We start from the raw sequence: 22,581 nt of genomic DNA on the forward strand, positions 1-22,581 counted from the left end.
TTTTTAAGTTCAACATATTTCAGACATCCCAGTCTTTCTACGAGAGACTCGAGTCTCTCAATTTTTCAGGTTTATTCATTCAGTCTCTCTGTGAGAGACTCGAATCTCTGAATTAACAATTTTATCGTTCGAGTCTCTCATACAGAGACTGTGAGAGATCCATAAAAACACCTAGGAAACAACTGAGAGACTGGGAAGAGACTGAAAATTTTTGTCTAGGGCCATTAGGGAGGTTTTGACGTAAAACTGACAAAAATAGCTCATCTAAACCTTCATTGTATGCCATCGTAAATTATATATTCGTGTTCAGCGACCCTCAAAACTACCAAGTAACTAATTTCAATAGATTTTTAATGAATTTAAAACATAACTACTGAAGCCGACGTGTGCATGATATACGCCCTGGATCCCAGGTACCTCGAAGGCCGTCGCGTTCATGTTCAGCGACCGTCAATGTTCTTCAATTTTGTTATACTTATGACAATTCCGAAGGCAATTAGCTGTTCGATAAAAACCGCTAGATGTAACATCTCTGGTTACAATAATTACCGATTGTTTTGTACGATTGCATATTGTCTAGCAAAAAGACAATAAATAATGCGATTATTAATTAGTCGTTTTCCTTGCAATTTGCAATGCAGGTCAATGAGAAATGCAACGCCAGATGAAAAGCAAAAAACCTGACCGCAACTGTTGGCGAGAAACAAAAAATGAGAACGAAATGAGCAACTAAGTCACCAGACTGCATTATTAAAAATTAATTGATCAATGTGTCTGCACTGCACAATGCATTAAGTTTTGCTTAATATACCTTTGGAACATATTGTGTGATAGTTTTTATCCCTCGGGAATAGTATCTATTTTCTGGATAGAAGGAACCCTGTGTAGGTACTTTTCTATATACCTTTGACAATGCGTGTACAAAATTTCATGATGGATTTTACCCCCGGCTTCGCTTTTGTTGATGTCACTAGAATTCTAGTGGAAATCCCATTCCCGAACTCAATGGGATTTTCCATTGCTGAAGGCAATGGAAATCCTAGTGTCAATTCTTTATTTTGTACCTTTAATTGTCTATTATTAGTGATAATTAAATGAAATGAAAAAAAAATATAAATTACATGACAATTATTATTCCAAATAATGTATTGAATGGTTTCAAATAGAATTTATAAATTTTGCATTGGTTCCCATTGAAAATCAATGGAAATTTTTCCTATGTAAATATTAATGGAATTATTATAAATGGAAACAATTATTTTTTCATTTATGCCAAATGGTTTTGAATGGAATTTATAAATTTTCAACTGATTCCCATTGAAGTTCAATGGCAATTTTTCCTACGGGCCAAGGCAGACGGACTCGGAATCGACCCGGCGTCTTCCCGAATGCTAAGCAATGATCTAAAAGATTGTGATTTGTTTTATAACAGTGATCTTAAATTGTGACGTGATCACTGTTTTCTATTGCAAATGTTCCCGTTTTCTTGTTCTTCCTCTACTCGCAAAAGCAGCAACGGAAATGCCATAAGGCGGGAAGTCGCTTGTATTTGTAATGACATTACGGAAAAGTCGATTATAGAAGTTTCTGTAGCAGTTAAGTCACGAGGTCGGTTGTATCACATGTAAATTCTAAACGTGATAAACGGATATCGACTTAATGGTAGAACATAGGTAGAACTGATTTAATTATAGACTCTTGTAAAATGGAAGCTCATGTGCGAAAAATTAGTAACAGTAACGACCTGTGATTTTTTAATATCAGTGAATAAATCGCAGTTCGTGAAATATCTCCCATCACTAGCCCTACCCAGCGTTGTCGTGTTAAAAAAAAAAAGTGTTTTAAGCAATGTTTAAAACTCGAAAACATCACACATTTTTAAACTCCTTCGGCTGGAGTAGAAGTACTTACTTATTGGTTACAGAGGTGAAATAAAGAAAACATCTCACAGGATTGGCATGTCTGAAACGGTGTTTAAAGATGTATTTTAAACACTGTTAAAAACTCAGCTGGTTAATCACTTCAACGCGCTGCTATAAAAAATATGTTTAAAACAAATTTAAAACATTTAAGAAAAGTGTTCAAAATAAACGTAAAAACAATTGTTTAAAACATATGAAAAATATGTTGGAAATTCCCCCTTCTGGGGCAAAAAATCGGTATTGTTCTGTAATCAATAAAATACTTTATTCACCCATCAGCTTCGATTTTTGTGTTTAGTAGGTACTGGTTGTTACTACAAATTTTTATTTTTTCTGTTCATTTTCGATTGTATTGTATCGATTAATCAGCAAGAATAATTGTTTATTAATTTTTACTTGATAAAATCATTATTCAGAAGCAATTTTCATCTCTTGTTTTAATCTAAGATTAATGGCAAATACTTCAATGGATTCGATTTAAGGAAGGATTTGGAGCCGGCGTGGGATTTTGCAGGTACTTACGCAACTGATGCGATAACCGATTACGCCGTTGAAGTGATATCAAATCAGGCTGAGGATAAGCCGCTATTTATGGTTATTTCCCACTTTGCCCCTCACGCAGGAAATGAAGGGAAATTACTGGATGCGCCCCCGGAAGCCGTTGGAAAATTCCCGCATATCATAGACGCCCATCGAAGAATATTTGCAGGTAAATTATGAGATAGCTATTCCCTTATCAGCAAGAAAATGTATAAATTCGAATTAGATATTCATGTATATATCTCTATCGTGAACTTGAATCCGCTGAAGGGTATGTATAGTTTAATTTAAAGCATTAGGACTTTTGAATGATTTAGGAAATTCCATGGTAAATTTACTATTACGTACACAATCATCAATAGGGTAATGTTCGTGGGTTTAACAAAATTAACTTTTAAGACTGATAACGACAAAAACTATTTATTTACACTAATTATTAAAAATAATTTAAAAACACTATTAAATTGTTACTACACTTAGGTTATGAATTATTCTATTTATTTACACTACTGGTGATATATCACTATTCACTGCACTATTTATTTCACTGCTATCACTGTCAATTTACTTCTCGATTCACTTCTGCAACGGTCAATTTATTTCTTCCCTCCTCGGCGCGANCTCGGCGATCGTCTCTTCCTTTAAATACTCTTTTGTTTACTTTCGGCAGTCTTCTCGAAACATCCGGATAGTTTATTTTTTCTTTGAACTGTTTAACTGCTTTCCCAGAACGCAGGTACGACACACACATTTACAAATACGGCGCACATGAAGAATGGCGCCCGCGGCTAGTCGGCGAATCGATAAGCCGTTCACGCACACAAACACACTCATGCTCGCTACAATACATGATTCCCGACGGCAAGTATGACCGCAGGTAGGAACCGGTCGATGATCTGCAACTTTTGCATTATAATCCGAGGGTAATAAATCATACTGTAAGTGACATAATATATCTGCCACTTAACAAAACAAGTTCCAGAAATCTCGAGAAAGATCAAGAGAGTTCCAGAGAATTCGACTATAATATTAATACGCCTCTGGATAATAATTGTATTAGTTAGTTAAAATAATAAAATGTGATCAGTAATATAAATAAACAGTGCGTATTAACGAATACAGAGTGAAATAAATATAGTGAAGAATAAAGAAGTGTTATAAATACCGTATGATATAGATTAGAAGTACTCTAATTAATACTATCGCGTAAATAAATAGTCGTAAAAATAAATACAAAAATTTGTTACAAAGGGAAATTTTCAGGTTCTTAATTTGGATAGGGTAAACGACTATTTATTTTGAAAATATTAATTAAAATATTCTTTATCAATAAATATATATAAATTATGAACAGGGACACCAAACAAATAATAAATACTTTAAATATATTGTATATATGCACAAATATACATATGGTTTATATTTGTTTTAGGGATGGTGTCAAAACTAGACGATAGCGTAGGAAGAGTTGTGGAAGCACTAGATCAGAAAGGAGTTGTTCAAAATTCAGTAATTATTTTCTTATCGGATAATGGTTCCCCAGGTACATCCAGGCCATTCCCAAACTGGGGCTCTAATTATCCTTTGAGGGGTCTAAAAGGTACTTTGTTCGAAGGAGGTTTAAGGAGTGTAGCTTTTATATGGAGTCCTTTACTTGGTCAAAGTTCTAAAGTCTCTATAGAGCTTATTCACGTTAGTGACTGGCTACCCACATTAGTATCTGCAGGCGGTAAGTTAAAACGATAACGATAACGATAACGATATCGTCTAACAAGTAGACCTTATGTCGCTTTATTCTTTATGAAATTCTAAAGTAAAGGAAAGTGGAGAAGAGGGATTGAAAAATGAGTCTTTCCTTTAGTGTTTGTTTGGAAAATCAGTCACGCTCCACCCGTCAAATTTGTCAGTTTACCTTCACGAAATGCAAACACTTAAAATTTAGTAAAGACGTACATATTAAATAATTAATTTGGAGGTATATTAGTATTGAATATAGAACACAACAGTTTCAAAGAATTTTTGCATATTTCGGACTACAAATGGAAGAAATCCTTCATCTGAGGGAGTCTGCAAGACGAAACAATAATTGTATTACGAAATATAAGAAAATTCTTTGAAGGTGTTGCTCTCATTTTATTAAAGAAATATATAATAAATTATACTGTCCTATATACTTATCAACAGTTAGTACCCTAAATTATGTAGGTAGGTATTTAAATATTTTAGAGAGAGAAGGTTGTAATATGCTTTTTGGTTTTATTATTCTGAGTCATATAAAGTGAACTGGTCTTAAACACGTGTTTTTTTTTTATTTTTTCTGTGGAATATTCCAGTAAGATTGATCGAACTGTATGCCAAGGACATGTCACCTCTATTTTATTTTGGTAATTGTTGAAACAAAAAATATATCTACTATACTATGTAAGTACGGAAACGTCATAGCTAATGTTCTATAAATTTCATTCTTTCAAAAAAAATTCACGTCAGTCTGTCTTTTAAATTAAGCAAAACAATTAAACACTTTTTAGAGGTCGCTCACCAATTTTAAAAATTGAAAAATAGTAAAAAATTAAAATTTGTTTTTATTTTTATTTAAATTCTTGTCATGCTAGAATAGATGTTATACATAAAAGACTGATCAATCTTTTAAAATTTCAGCTCGAAATATGAATTCTTGAATGTCGCTCAACTATTTTGAAAATTTTTGTGTCAACACTTTATATTTTTGAGCGACCTTGATACCAATATTACCTATGTATATTATTAATTATAAGACGTAACGTTTTTTACTTTTAATCCAAATTATAATGAAATATTGATTAATTTTTATGCATGAGCATTTGACGTAATGTGAAAAAAAAATTAATAGAAAAACAAAAATTAATATTTTTCCATTTGTTAAAATTCATGAGAGACATTGAAGCGTTATTAAATCATAACGAAGTAATAGATTTTCATGCAGTAAGTACGAGGAAAACCTTCGATACTTTTAATCAGCCTCAATGTACCCTTCAAATCAGAAATGAAATATTTAGATATATGTATATTTAACTAAGGTATGACCTATGAACGTCATTCCTACATATACATTAAATATTCTTTGTTTGATTATATTACCTACAAATAAAATCATAATAACCTCAAATGAAATAATATAGGCAATAAGTACCTAATCAGCTAAACCTTTTACGACATTACAAATTTAACACAAATATTGAGTAATTTCTCAAGGAGATGTCATTCAAAGGGGTTGAATAAATAAACGACTTCGATTCTTTATAAGACCCTTTTGTAGGTTACAATCAAAAATATAAGATTCTGAACAAAGCAAAGAGATAAGAAGTGTCGAGTTGGAAAATTATGTATTTAGGTATAGCAAGTAGACAAATGATATAGAATTATGTATATGGTTTCAAGTTCATGGCAGATCAAAGAAAAAAATTAGTCCAAGAGTTGTATGCTTTTAAAGGGGCAATCAACTGGTGACCTTGTGCGTGTTGTACAGAGAAGGATGGAAAAAAGGACGAAAGAACTACTTGGGGAAGACCAATCTTAGAAGAAATAGAGGAATGCGGGAAGCCATTTTAGGGTAAAAATTAAAAATTTAAAAAAGTCTCTGGACAACGTTAAATGGGACAAGATGTTAAAAATAAAGGGATGAAAGATAGTGATAGAAGAGTGATGTATATTTTGTAGAAACAGCAACAGGCAGTTATAGAACTTGTGCAACAACGTAGAGAAATAAATATTAGGAAGGGAGTCAGACAAAAGGATGCACATTATTGATACATTTTAATCTATGCATAGAAGACGCAATAAACATCATTAAAGCAGACGTATAGGAATAGAAATACAGGGGCAAAAAATTAGCATGCTTAGATTTGCAAATGGTATAGCTATATTAGCATCTAGCAAAGAGGAGTTAGAGATAACCTTAAATAAAATGTAATGACAAAAGAGTATTGTACGAAAATAAACAAAAGTAAACCAAAAGTACTAGTTTCCAAGGGAAGAAAAGGACATGAAGAATTAGAAGAAGTGGCTAATTTTCGGTACCTTGGAAGTCTGTCTGAGGATAGCGCAGGTTCGAATCGCATTTAACAAAAAGAAGTTACTTCTATGCTCACAAATGGTTAATTCAGAAATTTGAAAAACAAAGCTAAAGGCTTATGCCTGGAGCACAATACTGAATGGGTGCGAAACGTGGACAGTCAGAGCGGCGGAAACGAAAAGGTTACGTTAGGTTAAACGTTCAAAATATGGTGTCACAGCTGAGTGAGGAGGATACCGTGGATAGAAAACGTTAGAATTGAGAAGCAGAAATAGTTGGAGAACAGAGGGCACTATAGAAGTCAAGAAGAGATAGGCGAGATAGGTTGCTAGGATACCTTCTCTGGCATGAAGGGCTAGTTGGAGACATATTAGAAGCAGAAACAGGAGGTAGGAGGAATAGAGGCAGATCGAGAGTAAATTACTGTTTAAAAATAGTTAAGGATGTGGGATGTTCTAGTTTTAGGGAAATGCGAAGATTATTTAGGAAAGAGTGGTGGTGCGTTTCTTAGGACTGACGACCTTATGATGGTGTTGAGGTGTTTATGAAGAAAGGTTTTTTTCCAAATACAAAAATAAGTAGGAATTCCATTTTAAAGAACAGCTGGATTAAAGAATCTTATAAATACCAATGTCCTGGTCACAGTATAGGCCACCAAAAAATTGTCCTTTTGAACACATAAGTATACTTAGTTTTCTGAAATAAAGAGATTCAATCAAGATATTTTGGATATTTAATTGTTCTTAATTTCTCATAAATACGGACTGAAAAAAGGATTAGAGTAAATAAATTTAATAACTACACACTATACAAATACAAACAGTAGATTATAGAATTTTCAACTCTTTTTACTGTTAGGTCCAGAATATATATTGTCCATTAAAAAAAAAGATTTGACTGCAAGTGTATGACCTATAAAAACAATAATATATCAAAGCCTCATTTATAAAATCGACGGAGAATTGTTTTGTTCATCGTTATATAGAAAGTTAACGAAAGTTTCGGCGACACAAATTGTGTTTCCGTTGATTAGATTGTAATTACTTAAGGTTCGCTTATGTCCATGCTCGTGCTCTTTTCTCGATAAATAGGTCAAAAGAAAAAACGGGTTAGTATACGTAAACGAGAACGACCTGCATTTAGGCTGCCAAAACTCTAATCAAAACGGAATGTCTTAGTCGGTCGATTGGTGTCAAGACCCAATCTGTTTTACTTCACTGTCACACCTTAAGTATTTTGCGAGACTCGTTTTTAACTTTTGTTCTTTTATTCTGAAGTTGATTAGAACTTTAATTAGAAAACAAGATCAGTTTTCCGCTGACAAATTAAATCATTTTTATGAAATAGAATCCCGGAAATCCCTTCACTGAGTATTGTGCAGTTTTAGAATTATCTCTGAAGCGAATTTGAAATCGAAGGAGTTAGGTTTCGTTTTGTAATATTAAGAAAATAAGGAATTTAAATCCTGTTTCTTATTTATTTAGTGCTTGTTTATCAAAAAGTGATTTACTTTACCAAAGAAAAAAAGAAATTAGTTTCATAAAAGATTCTAGATATCTAGGAAGTCAGATAAGTTAGGATGGAAGGAGTAGTAGGGATATAAAGCAGAGGATAGCGCAGGGTCGTGTCGCCATTAATAAAAAGAAGTCACTTCTATGCTCGCGAACGGTTAATTTAGAAATTTGAGAAAGGTTGTTAAAGGTGTATGTTTGGAGCACGGTGTTGTATGGGTGCGAAACATGGATAGTGGGCGCGGCGGAAAAGAAAATGTTAGAAGCGTTCGAAATGTGGTGTTATAGGCGGATGATGAGGATAACGTGGATAGAAAAGGCTAGAAATGAAGAGGTATTAGAAAGAATAGGAGAACAGAGGACTCTATGGAAGTCAATAAAAAATAGGCGAGATAGGTTGGTAGGACACCTTCTCAGGCGTGAAGGTCTAGTCAGAGACATATTAGAGGCAGAAACAGGAGTTAGGAGGGGTAGAGGTAGACCTACATTAGATTACTGTTTGAAAATAGTTAAGGATGTGGGCTGTTCTAGTTTTAGGGAAATGCGAAGATTAGCTCAGGATAGGAAAGAGTGGAGGTACGTGTCCAACCAGTCTTAGGACTGACGACCTTACGATGATGATGAAAAGATTCTAAATTTAGTTTTACTGCTATAGTGAACATTTTTATAGTGATAAAATAAGGTGGTGTGGTTGGTCGATGATTTATGTTTATTCTGGGCTGTTACTATTTGCATTTTCATTACATTTTTGTAATACTTAATTGAATAGTTAGCGAATGTATTATTAACTCATTTTCAAAAACTGAAATATTAAAATTATTATTATTATTACTACTTAAACGTCAACTTGTGATTGCAGTATGTTCGACCACCTGACTGATGAGTGGAATGCATACATTTAGTTATTCTAAACGAAGCATATCTAAGAAAATATGAACCACTTTTTCGAAAATTCATTCTTAATTCTTTCCCACTACAAACTATCTCAAATTAATGAGGGAATAATTTGTTGCTGTTGTCACACCCTCACCGGGAATCGAACGCGGGAACATAGTTCTCCTAGGAATTGTATGAAATTCCTATATTGTATTAGGAAATGTATAAAACTAATGCTTTCTGTGAATAAAATGAATAAAACACGTTAGTAAACTGAGAATCAGTTATCTGTGTTTACGCGGCTCTAGTGTGATCGCCTGATGTATATGCATTGGTGACGTTATTGTTTGGTTAGGTTAGGAGATGTATAGGTATTAGTGACGTTATTGTATGGTTATTAGGTAGATTTATGACAGACTGGATTCCTTCAATGCTTCTGCCAGTCGGAGTTGGGCTGATAAGTTGGAATAATGTCTTCGAAAAGTATGCTTCATTATGATCTCCGCACCCAAAAATTGAAAGTCATAGTGTTTGCTGAAACAAACATAACCTCGTCACATTATTCTAACATCTAACATATCAGCAGGCAGGGTAATTAAAGAAACTCCAGTCTGTCATAAATTCCCCTAACTAAACAATAACGTCACCAATGGATATAAGTAGGTACATCTCCAAATAGCCTTCCGTATTATTGCCCATTTAGTATTACATTAGAAAATGGCGTGTTGAGCGCCATCTGTAGTACGATGCTACATTTAAGGATTACATATGCTCCAACAAGGTCCATTTAAAAATATGGATATCTACTTGCTGAAACGAATCCCGGCGTAGCTCACCTCAACGTGATAGGCACGTTACCATAATCGAACAAAATAATTCGAAGTGGTCTGTATTCTGTCGAAACTGCCAGACGCGGATCGCGATTTCGATCTTTTTGGATCTCATCAGCGCGTCGCAGGCAGCTCCGACAGAACTCGAATTATTTTGTTAGTATTACATGTAATACATTTCCGATTGTTATTTAGGAAATGTCTAGATTTCTTAGAAAATATGTCTAATATAACTTATTTCACACATTTTCGGGCAATTTTAGGAATTATATACATTTCCTAGGAATTGTATACAATGTCGAATTTCATACATTTCCGGTCTATATATATCTACTAATAAATAATGTAAGTATTTAAAGTAAATTGTACTTGACAAAAAGTCCTGAATTATTTGTATAGCAATACACGTTTTTTCTTCAATTTTTTAATCTGATGACCTTCAGATTAAAAAAATGATAAAAATAGTAGTAGTAGGAAGTTGAATGTTTTATTGTCTACTTTTCCTTTTTTTTTTAATAATACTCGTTGGTATTCTTTTATGGCAACCACAATAAACATTAGTTAAAAAATCGTAAGCAATGTTTTGTTGCACATTTTAATTGATTATGTAATAAGAGTCGCGTAAGAGTTAGTCACAGTGTAGGTAAGGTGTGCGCTAGGTCTGTCCCCGGAGGTTATTCAATTCGGCAACCCATTCCAAATGTACCTAATAAAATATACTACCAGGAAAAAATAAAAATAAAGAGGCTATAGAATTTTATTTATAAAAAAGATTGTATGAAGAAATAGCTAGCTAAGTGTTTGTACCTTTTATTAAAATTCAAAAACAGAAAGAATCGTTTAATGTGATCAAATGTACTAAAACGTTCTTTTACTTCAGCAGAATACAGAATTAATTTAATTAATTAACTCTTAATTGTACACGTCTGGTGCACATTCTAACTTATTTACTTTCTCTCTCTGGAATTATACACTACTAACGAATAAAATCGTTATAAAACCTTTTGTGCTCTTGTCAACATGTTAATTTAACCTATTGCAGGCAAAGATATTCTATAATTATATCCTGGTTTTGGCTGTTACTACTGATAAGCATATTTCTTTTTTTTTTAATAACTATGGTAAATTCGTAACTGTAGGAGGCGAAACAAGTTTATTGGATACTGACATCGATGGAATTGATTTATGGTCAAGTTTGGTGTACGATTTCCCATCACCAAGAAACGAGATACTTCTTAATATCGATGAGGTAACAAGATGTGCCGCTTTGAGGTTCTACAACTGGAAACTCATCGTGGGTAAGAGAAATTATATATGTATACGAAATACAATATATACAGTATGATACACATTTTGTTTAAAGCACTTACCGACTGTTCTTTAAAAAGTTAGTTAATGTCGCCTTAAGTATATATAATTATAACATATATAAACGATTATTAATAGAAAAAGAATCACTTAGCTAATTCAAAATGTAAGGGTGAAATACAGAAATAGGAGAGTGATATGTAGCTTCTATAAAGAGCAACAGGCAATTATAGAACTTGAGTAGCAACGTAGAGAAATAAATAATAGGGATGGCGTCAGAGAAGGTTACATACTGTCAGCGCTACTTTTTAATGTATACATTAAAGACAAGACAACTTTAGGGACAGATATACAGGGACAAAAGATTTCTATGCTTTTTGCAAATGATATAGCGGTATTAGCATCTAGTAGCAAGTGGAAATTAGAGATAGCCATAAAAAAAGCGGTATTGACAAAACAGTATTGTATGAGAAAAAAACACTGGCATGCAAGGGAATATGGGAATGTATTAGAAAGAATAGAAGAACAGCGCTATGGAAGTCAAAAAGAAATAGGTGAAATAGGTTGCTAGGACACCTTCTTAGACATGAAGGTAGTTACACGGAGAAAACTAAATTTTTGACGAGGAAAAAATTACAATTTTCCATTGTAAATGATTGAATTTGCTTTAGAAATAATATAATAATTAAGGAACTTGTAATGGTCCCAATTTTGACAAGTTTTTTTAAAAATTATTGTTATTATAGTTTCTTAATTGTTACATTTTAATTTGTAATATCAACTAAAATGCCCAGTAAATTTATTTCTGCTGGGATTTCATTTTTACAAATTCTGGTCAAAATTCTAAATTTATTATTTTTTTTCGCTTAGGAAGCGACGGGTTAGTGGGATAAATTGTAAATATCGCTTTAACATTTAGGTAAATTTCCCTTTTTCATTTTCTTCGTGTATAAATATATTGGAGGCATAAACAGGAATTAAGAGGGGGAGGGGTAGACCTAGATTAGATTATTGTGATGTAGGATGTTCCAGTTTTAAAGAAATTCGAAGATTAGCTCAGCATAGGAAAGAGTGGAGATGCGTGTCTAGTCGTAGGACCTTATGATGATGATGATAATGATGATCATATTTGTAATGTTGAATTATGTGATCATTTTAAACGATATTGATAGAAAAAGAATGTGAAGAAGGCTTCTTACTAATTGTATCTCTTAGCCAATTCATAGGTAATAAAATTTGACACACTGCTGTGTACGCATTATACGTATATGTTAGGCTGAAGAAATGTTCTCAAGAAAATGAATAACATTTATACTTGTCTTGAAATAGTCTCGTAACTACTTCTTTAAAAGTATATGCTATTTAATTAATTCGTTTTTTACGATTTTATGAATTTAATAACTAAAGTTTGGAATACCCTACACCTAAATGTTTTCGTGATTATCATACCGCGTAATGGTTATGAAGTTTTGTTTTGGGTAACGGTGTACAGTTATTTACAACTTGTGTATTCCTTTTAGAAGCCATCTTTAATAAAATGTTTCGAATTCGAGAAATTGGATTCTCTATGATTTATGGAACAAATGCACTAGCCATTCTATTTCTTGCAAATGTTGCATAAATTCTATCGAATAAGATGCAAGCTAGCGAGTACAGAAAACAGGAATATTTCGAGATTTACAAAATATCAATATTTTAAGTTTTATTTACAGTACAGTTTTACAACTGATTAAAATTTTAGTTCGGATAATAGCATGGGCCAGCTGCCCTAGTACAGTTAAACGTAGAAATCTTTTAGTATTTAAACCAATTTTTAATTATTGTACTATTTACTAAGACACTACCGTTTTGCAATAATAGCAAGATTTTTTTTTGTATGACAGTATTAGCGTCTGGCAAGGAGGAGTTAGAGATAGCTTTAAATAAAATTGAAGCAGTATTAACAGAACAGTAGGTGCTGTATGAAAATAAATAAAACTAAAACAAAAATACTGATATGCAAGGGATGAAAAAGTTAATATAAAGATAGGAGACGAAAATTAGAAGAAGTGGCTGATTTTAGGTATCCAAGAAGTCAGATAAGTCAGGACGAAAGTAGTAGTAGGGATATAAAAGAGAGGATAGCACAGGGTCGAACCACCTTCAATAAAAAGATGTCACTTCTATGCTCGCGAACGGTTAATTTAGAAATTCGAGAGGGATTGTTCAGGGTGTATGTTCGGAGCGCGGTGCTGTACGGGTGCGAAACATGGACGGTGGGCGCTGCGGGGAAGAAAAGGTTAAAAGCGTTCGAAATGTGGTGTTATCGGCGAATGATGAAGATACCGTGGATAGAGAAGGTTAGAAATGAAGAGGTATTAGAAAGAATAGGAGAACAGAGGACTCTGTGGAAGTCAATAAGAAATAGGCGAGATAGGTTGGTAGGACACCTTCTCAGGCATGAAGGTTTAGTCAGAGACATATTAGAGGCGGAAACGGGAGTTAGGAGGGATAGAGGAAGACCTAGATTAGATTACTCTTCGCAAATAGTTAAGGATGTGGGTTGTTCTAGTTTTAGGGAAATGCGAAGTTTAGCTCAGGATAGGAAAGAGTAGAGGTGTAGAAAATACTCAACAAAGCAGATGTAACCGTAAAAACGGTATTTCATTGTAGTCAATATAACATAAATAGAGGGTCATGCTCAAATCCTAGTAACAGTTTATGAATTTATGATAGAGACGAAAGTCGTTATAGTCCAAGCAGCACAACACAAAAATAATGTACCGATGTACGTCATGGAAAGAATTTACCTACTTGGTAAAAATACCCGTCTAAAATTTACACAATTTCTGTGATTCTATGAATTACAACTTCTTGTTGTAGAACACATACTTTGTACCATGTCTCAAGGCACTTCTGTCTTGCCTGGGAATTTAAATGTACTAGGAATAGTAAAACATAAACAGGTTATCATGCATTTAAGATTTTTCGATTTTCAGTGAGTTTTATTTTTGTTTTTAATTTACACAGAAGAGAGAGGTTTTTTTTGGGGTAATTAGGTAATACATTTGTACACTGGTTGGCAAGTAATTTTAGGTGGGGTCCGGGTGTTTTTGATAATTTCTATCGAGTTCCAAAGAAAACATTCCTTTCTCCAATGAAATGATACGGGTGAATCTCAAAGCTCAAATATACTTAATAATATTTTTTGAATAACTTCTTTGAATAATTTACTTCTGCAACCGTTGCTCTGTATGCTAGTTATAACATATTTATTTGTTTAAATTTTGGCTTATTAAATAATTAGCGTATATACAATAATAAGAATAAAGATTTAAATAAATGCACATTATATCTATATTATTGTATAGAAAATATCTCCTTTGTCTCCCCTGTGTCAAGTATTGGGTACGCCCATGGAAAACAGCGTATGTCTTTCTGGGATTGTTTCACTTCTATTTTATTGTTCAAGTGTTAGTGACAGTGACCAGTTAATTACTCACTTTTGGTGAGCTGGGTCCTCCCTTTGAAAAATGTTTTAGAATGCTCGTTGTGAGAAACACAGTTTGCAATTTATCACGAAGCAAACGACAGTGTGCCCAGATGGTTACAAAATACAGAGTAAAATATATTCTTTCATAATTTTATCAATCCAAATAAAGTTTGCAAAGTTACAAAAATGACATCAATTTATAATGGATTGTGAAGACAAAGAAAGCAACAGCATTTGTCTAAAAGAAATAAGATTATTAACAAATATTTCTGGATGAAAACATTGCAAAAGATTTTAAAATCTTATCTCATTTAATGGTATGATCTAGAAGATTCAAAAGCAACAATTTATTGCTTTTAGAAGTCACTTCAATATTGCCCAGAAATATACTTTTAACGTTTATTATAAAAGTTTAAGGCTCATAACTGGCGTATAGTATCAATACCGAATTTGTAAACCGTTCGATTGTCGTAAGAAAAGAAAATAAAAGTTTATGGATTGTATAACATGTGTAGGAAACTTTTTCAACTGTACATAATAAACATATATATATGTTTCGAATAAGTGGATTTACGACTTTTTGTTTAAGACAAAGAAATTGAAAGTAAAAAACAGAACGGAGCTATTTTCATGAATTTTAATAGATAGATCAGAGAGAAAAATTATAACAGGTCAATCAACACTAGGGATGCACCGGATAGTAGTTTTGCCGGGTCATTGAAAAAGTCGTTTAAACAGTAAACCAATCAAATGATAATTCTCAGTTGGTGGAATTTATTAATTTATTTATATTAATGTTTATAAACACTAAAAGTCTATAAGATGGCAAAATCATCGTTAATCAAAACCTGACATATCAACAAGCGACAGAAATGTGACAAAATTGTAACACTTCCGTTATTCAAGTGCAATAGGGGAAAATTCAATATTTCACGAGTCGGAGCGTGGAATGTTAGAACAACGAAGAAAGCAGGGAAGCTAAAATTTGAAAATTGAGAAGGATAGACTAGAATTAATTATAGTAGGCGTTAGTAAAGTCAGTTGATCAGAAGCTGGACACTTCTGCAAGGTGCAATAACAGGTTCTTTTGGATTAGACACTAGAAATAACAGGGGAGATAGATAGACTGATAGAATTTTACGATAAATCATTGCATTAGGAGGCGCTATACGTTGAAGATGCTAGGTGAATTTCCGGAAATATCAGTGAGATTACATATTTGTTAGGCAAAGATTTAGAAATCAAGAGAAGAACTGTAGGAGTTATCTAGGAGCAAATATAGTTAGCGATATAACGTAGTAGTCGTTAAATTACAATTAAATTCGAAATTCTGAAGAAGAGATAAAGTACGATACGTCTTGACTTAGGACAGCTAAAATGTAATGAAACGCGTGATAGGCCAGATAAAAGGACAGATAAAATACTAAAGAAGGCGGGAGAAACGAATGGCAGGGACCTAGAGACAGAATGGAACTGCATTAAAATGCGCTTAAAGTCAACAGCTAGAGATATATTAGGCCTTAAACAAAACGAAAGTAGAATTGTAGTATTAATAGACGAAGAGAGGAAATATAAAAATCGGACAGACGAAAAAGGACAAAAAAGATATAAGGCAATAAAGTGGGAAATAATTAGGAAGTGTAGGGCAGCTAAGAAACAATGGAATGATATGAACTGTAAAGAAGTAAAAGAAAAGTTTGAGGTAAGTGAAAGGTATAAAACTTTGATTTTTAGAGAAGTATGGTACAATAGTAATAATGTAAGTAACGGGGCAGGGGTCATTTTGATACAAATGAGGAAAAGGCAGATAGGTGGAAATATAAAAATATACGCAGGTCATAAATTAGGAGATATATTAGAGAAGGAAGATAACGTAAAGATAGGTGAGCCGAATTTTTCCCATAATGAGAGAGAAGATTGACGTAGCATTTAAAAACTTAAAGAGCAATAAGGTACCAGGTGTAGATGGGATACAGGCGGAAATCCTAAAACACGCAGTCCCTGTAAATTAAAACGGAACATAGGCCCTGCCAATGAAGTGGGTATGGTAGGTAGCTGTACCTACACAAAAATTCCGCGTGGATATTGTACCCGCCCGGAATTTTACGTTTTATAATTACACACACAATTAGACACTTATATTTTTGGATTTACATCGAGAAACTCGAATGCTTCGTGGATGCATGTTTCTTCACGACCTACCCTAAAATAACCTTTTAAAAGTTAATTTCAATGAAAGACATATTAAAGTATCGCATTGATTTTTTATGGCAGTACCCGAACAGCAATTTAGGTAGGTACGGCGAAATGTGTACAGCTCGGCACCATCTTATTAACCATGGGTCATATTTCGCTTTTGTTCAAATTTCTGAAAAATCCTGTATCGGTATAATCATAAAGTAGCAAAAGCTGAAGTTCGCACCCCAAGGAAGGACATTAGGTCTAATTACCCCGATTTCTGCGTGATCGAATCATATAAAGAGATAGAAGTTTTAAATGCTTCTCGTAATGATAAATTTCAGGAGATATGAAAGAAAGAAAACTTAAAACCTTCAACTAAACGAACCCCAAATTCAGTGTTAATGAACAATAATGAAAACGTTTCAATCTGAAGCTCGATAGGCAGCTGATACATATGAATTTACGACTCTGACGAGTTTAGATAAATCGTTCTTTGATATGTTTGACTAAATTCTTTCATCTTTAAAAAGTAGATTCGAAAATAATTCAGCCCATTTTCTTAAGTTAACCATCTGCAGTAGGGTTTATAAGAACGATTTTGATCAAACCAGATTGTAAGTTCAGATTGCTGAGTGTCACAGACATGTTTCTGCAACTTTTAAAAAGGTAAAACGAGCAGGCAGGTTACTTAACCTAACCTGAGGAAAGTTGTGGATTTTTTGAAAAAGTAAGAATGGTGTAGGGGGCTTATACCAGAATTCGTTCAATTTATTCGCTTGCTCATCATAATTTTGCCCTCATCCTGTTCAAATGAAAGGAGTTTCTCTGTGAAGTGCTAGTTGGAGACATATTAGAAGCAGAAACAGGAGTTAAGAGGAGTAGAGGTAGACCTAGATTAGTTTACTGGTTTACTGTTCACAAACAGTTAAGGATGTGGGATGTTCTAGTTTTAGGGAAATGCGAAGATTAGCTCCAGGATAGGAAAGATCTTGACGACCTTATGATGATATTGATTAATCTTTATTCATATTAAAAGTAAATTTACTCAGGAGGTACAATTAAACAAGGGAAATTAAGTCTTTCTTAATTTGAATTAGCCTCCGCTTCGGATTTTCTTTTTCTACACGTATTTATTCGTCGGGTGGGAGTTTCAAAAAATTTTAAGTGGGATAAAGAGATAAGGAACTAGAAAATCATAGAAGTACTGAGATAAATGCTTTAAGAAAGTGCTGGAAAATATTTGTATTCACTACTGTGTACATAGATGCATGTATAATTTTTGCTGATTTCTATCATTAATCAAAAGGGCCAAAACAGTCCTTCGGCTTTTGAAAGGTATGGTTGTGTAACACAAAAATAAAGAAATTGAAACGAGAAGACAACGTTAAGTGCTGTTTGTGGTTTTTGATTTTTACAACAATGGTTATTGTTAATTTTCAGGAAATCCGGAAGTAAATGAAACAAGCAATTCTTACGACGGCGAAAGCGGGGATGAAAACATTAAACCAGTAGAGTATAACGTATCTGCAATTCAACATAGTCCAGTAGGAAAAGCAATAATAAAATTAAGGTAGAGCAGTAATCATAAAATAACTTAAACTAGTATTGACTTAATTATTTATAAAGATTTCTCGATTACCTACTGCAAAATTTTCTATTTTTTAAACGTCAGAGTCTTAATTAATCAACTTAGGAAAATACAATACAAACATGGAAATGTTTAAACTTACGTACATTTTTTTCCTTATTAAGCCTTTATTGTCCAAATTAAAAAAACACAATGTCTTTTTAAACAATAATTAAAAAGATATGTCTCAACAAGCCAGAGTTGCTTCCGAAGTCTAAACTGGCGTTATCGAAGAGGGTTTTTGTAATTTCTAATAGATTCATAATAATCAGAAGTTAATAAAGTCGTTTGCTTGAACAAAAATATAAACAACAGTCAAATTTCTAAAATAACTCTTTTTGAAGCAATGGTCTGTTGAGCCATCCCAAAAAAAAAATTGCTGTTTCTTTAGAATTCAGAAAGAATTAAAAGCTTTTTCGACTTAATAATTAATAATGCTGATTTATTAGTTACAATCCAGCAAGTGAGGTTGAATACGAAATTCTCCGACAACAAGCTACTATAAAGTGTCTCCCAGAAAAGGCGAAGAAAAGTACTTGCGACTTATCAAGTAAGTTCAAAGTAACCGAAATTCTTTTAAATTTCTTTTCCAGCTATAAATTACCCAAGATGTTTCTCGATCCTCTCTACTGCCTCAAGGGTTATGAAAAACTATACAAGGCAGATATAAAACTAAATTTAATTAATTCATTATTCGATCCGTATTTTGATTTATTAATTAGCTTTGTAAGGGTGCGAAACGCAGTGTTACCACGGAGAGAGAAGGTTAGAAATGAGGAGGTAATGGAAATAGTTGGAGAACAGAGGGCGCTATGAAGGTCAATAAGAAATAGACGAAATAGGTTGGTTATCAGGATTGAAGGACTAGTTAGAGATATATTAGAAGAAGAAACAGGAGTTAAAAGGGGTAGAAGTAGAGCTAGATTAGGTTACTGTTCACAAATAGTTAACGACGTGGGAAGTTCTAATGTAAGGGAAATGTAAAGATTAACATAAGATAGGAGAGGGTTGAAGTGCGTATCCAACCAGTCTTAGCACTGACAACCTTATGGTGATGATTTAGCTTTTAAGCATATGAGAAAGAGTGACAGAAAATAGGTTTTGATTCTTTATTAAATATATAAAAACGTAAAATCTAAAATTAAGTTTTCCGTTTTACGCCAACATTGCAGGTTTTTTGATTTTTTTCTTTATCGATAAAATGGTAGTAATATTGGTTCTAACCATAGGCTATTGGAAAAGATACTTCCCTGGCGAAATTACCAATTATATTGCTAAGTCAAGTCCAGTTTGTTGTCTGGATGAGAACCCTGTAAATCCATTAAATTTAAATTCATCAAAATCGTTGGAGTCGTTTTTGAGAACGTGATTACGAGCGAACAACCAAACATATAAATATTGGATATCTGCTTATCGAGCCCTTTACTAATCGGAATGATCAAGTAGTATTTTAAGGTGCAATTGATTCAGGGTTTGCGCAAATAAAAAACTAAAATGCGCAGTGTAAATGTGGTTTCGCGCAGTTAAGAAAATGTCGATCCTTTGCTAACGCATGGCTCCCCCCCCTTGTAGTGCGCTGTCGTGATGCACAGGCTCTACTAATTTTGGGAGGGTAACTGCAGCGATGTTAGAGGTAAATTAGAAAATCTGGTACTGTTGTGACAAAAAAGCTGGTATTTTCAATGCAAAATTGGTATGTTTACGAAATACAAAATATCATGAATATTATTTACTTATGAATAGTATTTCAATAAAATAAATTTGGATATAATGTACAATATAGTACCATTCAATAAATAAATAATTAATCAACGATAAAATAAATGATATCCTTCAAGTTCTTTTAAAATTAACCGTCTGTGAAGTTTTCCAGTTTACGTATTTTGTGAACGGTAAAGAAAGACAACATGTAACATTGGCGCATATGCCCTAATAATTTTAAAGGATTTGAAATTTTCACTGTCAAATTGAAAGTATCTGAAAATAGTGAGAAATAAGAAAAAAAATATTAATTATTATTTGATTACATGCTAGATGACAGACTTAGTTAATTTGGTCAATATTCAGAACTTAGTATGTTTGCATACCAAGACAGTAGTGGCTTGGTGCATGGTACAAATCTTGAAAAACCAGTACATATACCATGAAATTGGTACATCACGCGGGAGAGTAACTATACACAATCAATAGGTACAGTTAGGTTAGGTTACATAAGCAGTGCTATCTCTATACTGGTAGCACTTTTGAAGAAATCGCAACAGTGCAGTTATCAAATTTACTTACGCACTGGGAAAGATGAGACTATTACATCGAACTCTCCTGTATATAAGATAGAATATTATACTGTTAAAAACAATAGATTTAAGATATACGAGGTCTGTTGAAAAAGTATCGCGAGTTTTGTATTTTTTCAAAAATTATTTATTTATTCATGAATATCTATTTTGTCCTCTTTAATGTAATCTCCACTATTATGCACTTGTGCCAACGTTTTATCCAACCCTCGAAAAAATCATTTTTTGTGATCTTGTTCAGCTCCTCCTTCGATGCCGCCTTTATCTTCTTAATCGTAGCGTAGCATCGTCCTATCATGGACTTTTCAGTTTCGGAAATAAGAAAAAGTCACAAGAGGCTGGATCTGGGAAATACGGTGGCTGCGGCATTATTGATGTGTTGTTTTTGACAACAAATTCGCGCACAAGCAACGATATGTGAGCAGGTGCGTTATCATGGTGCTAAAGCCAATTTTTGTTCTTCCGCAAATCCGGGCGTTTCTGACGGATTTCTTCGTGCAAATTGAGCATAACTTGCTAGGTAATATTTCTTATTGACCGTTCTACCTTGTGGCCAGAATTAATGATGCATCACATTCGACCTAACTTGGCGCGCTTTTTTTGGTCTTGACTCGTGCGGCAGCTTCCATTGGGATGATTGAGCTTTGGTTTCCACGTCATAACCATAAACCCATGATTCGTCACCAGTTATAACCCTCCGGAGCAAATTTGGGTCGTCGCGGGTAGAGTTCAACAGCTTTTCCGCAATGTTAATACAAAATTGAGCAATTGTTGTACGAATTTCGCTGCGATCAGTCTCATGCCCAAGTCACTGGTAAAAATCGAATGACAGGAGCCAATCGTTATGTTTAGGTCCTCAGAAACTTCTATAACGGTAACTCGACGATTGGCCAATACTATTTTCTTCACTTCATCATTTTTTTCGTATGTTGTTGACGTGTTCGGGCGTCCGGCACGATCTTCGTCGTTCAATTTTTTTCGGACCTCTGAGAACATTTTGTACCACCGATGAACGTTGCTTCGGTCCAAGGTAGCTTCACCAAATGGCACAGTCAACATTCGGAATGCGTTTGCGCACTTAATTTTGTTTTTTATACAAAATTTGATATAGATTCTTTGATCTATTTTTTTGAAATAGGCAAAAATCAAAGACGAATCAAAACATGTGCAAGCAAAGCAGCTGTCAAAAATTAACTGAACATTAAACATGACCTAACTTGTCGGTAGATGAGTACCAATATAACGCTGCAAAAAATCGAATATTCAAAATTCGCTTTACATTTTGAACAGGCCTCGTATTGCACTTATATATTTACAGAGACTGTAATTGCTGTATTCTGCTTTAGACGGCGATATCTGTTTGTTCGACATCCCTAAAGATCCTTGCGAGGAAAACAACTTGGTCAATTTTTTTCCAAGTGTCGTCCGCAGGATGAAACGGGCATTGGTCGATTACAAGTCCTCTCTGGTTCCACAACCAACGCGCTCGTTCGATATAGAAAACGCAGATCCTAAACTTTTCCAATTTACGTGGAATCCCTGGTTAGAATGTGCAAATCCCTCTTGTTCGCCGACGTAATTGTCAGTCTTCTGTACATTATTCGATACTGATTTAAATGCAAATTATAATTCCTTTAATTCTGCAGAATTGGAGTTGATACTGAAGACTCCACTTGCCTTTCTGTAGGAGTAGTATCGTTTCTCAATAAACTGTTTCAAATGCACTTTTTCTTTTACTTAAGGTTGATGTACTAATAGTAGAGTAAACGAAGATTTTCAATTCGGAAAAACTAGGAATAACTCGAACTATACATTTAAAAAAAAAAAAAATAAAGTTTAATCCTATTAAAAGTGTAGGTATAAATCTTGAAAAATATTACTTGGTTTTATTTTTTTTTTTTCGAATATATCTAATAATTAAAAAGGAAAAATAGGCGAAAATTGGTAAAAATGCGATTTTTGTACAATT

The 22,581-nt window shown here is 33.5% G+C and overlaps 1 protein-coding gene across 1 annotated transcript in view; it reads left to right on the plus strand.

Annotated features, from left to right (window-relative positions):
• LOC108741449 (arylsulfatase B) overlaps positions 1 to 22,327 on the plus strand; it is a 43,016-nt gene extending 20,689 nt beyond the window's left edge. The window contains exons 4-9 of the mRNA XM_018476265.1: positions 2,370 to 2,631; positions 3,895 to 4,191; positions 10,870 to 11,028; positions 18,132 to 18,261; positions 18,768 to 18,868; positions 21,959 to 22,327. Of these exons, the coding sequence (XP_018331767.1) occupies positions 2,370 to 2,631; positions 3,895 to 4,191; positions 10,870 to 11,028; positions 18,132 to 18,261; positions 18,768 to 18,868; positions 21,959 to 22,191 (1,182 nt within the window). The 3' untranslated portion in view covers positions 22,192 to 22,327. The remainder of the gene's footprint in view (positions 1 to 2,369; positions 2,632 to 3,894; positions 4,192 to 10,869; positions 11,029 to 18,131; positions 18,262 to 18,767; positions 18,869 to 21,958) is intronic.
• Positions 22,328 to 22,581: the final 254 nt, after the last annotated feature.

The sequence above is a fragment of the Agrilus planipennis genome, unplaced genomic scaffold, assembly GCF_000699045.2.
Source record: "Agrilus planipennis isolate EAB-ADULT unplaced genomic scaffold, Apla_2.0 scaffold278, whole genome shotgun sequence".
NCBI classification, from domain to species: Eukaryota; Metazoa; Arthropoda; class Insecta; order Coleoptera; family Buprestidae; genus Agrilus; species Agrilus planipennis.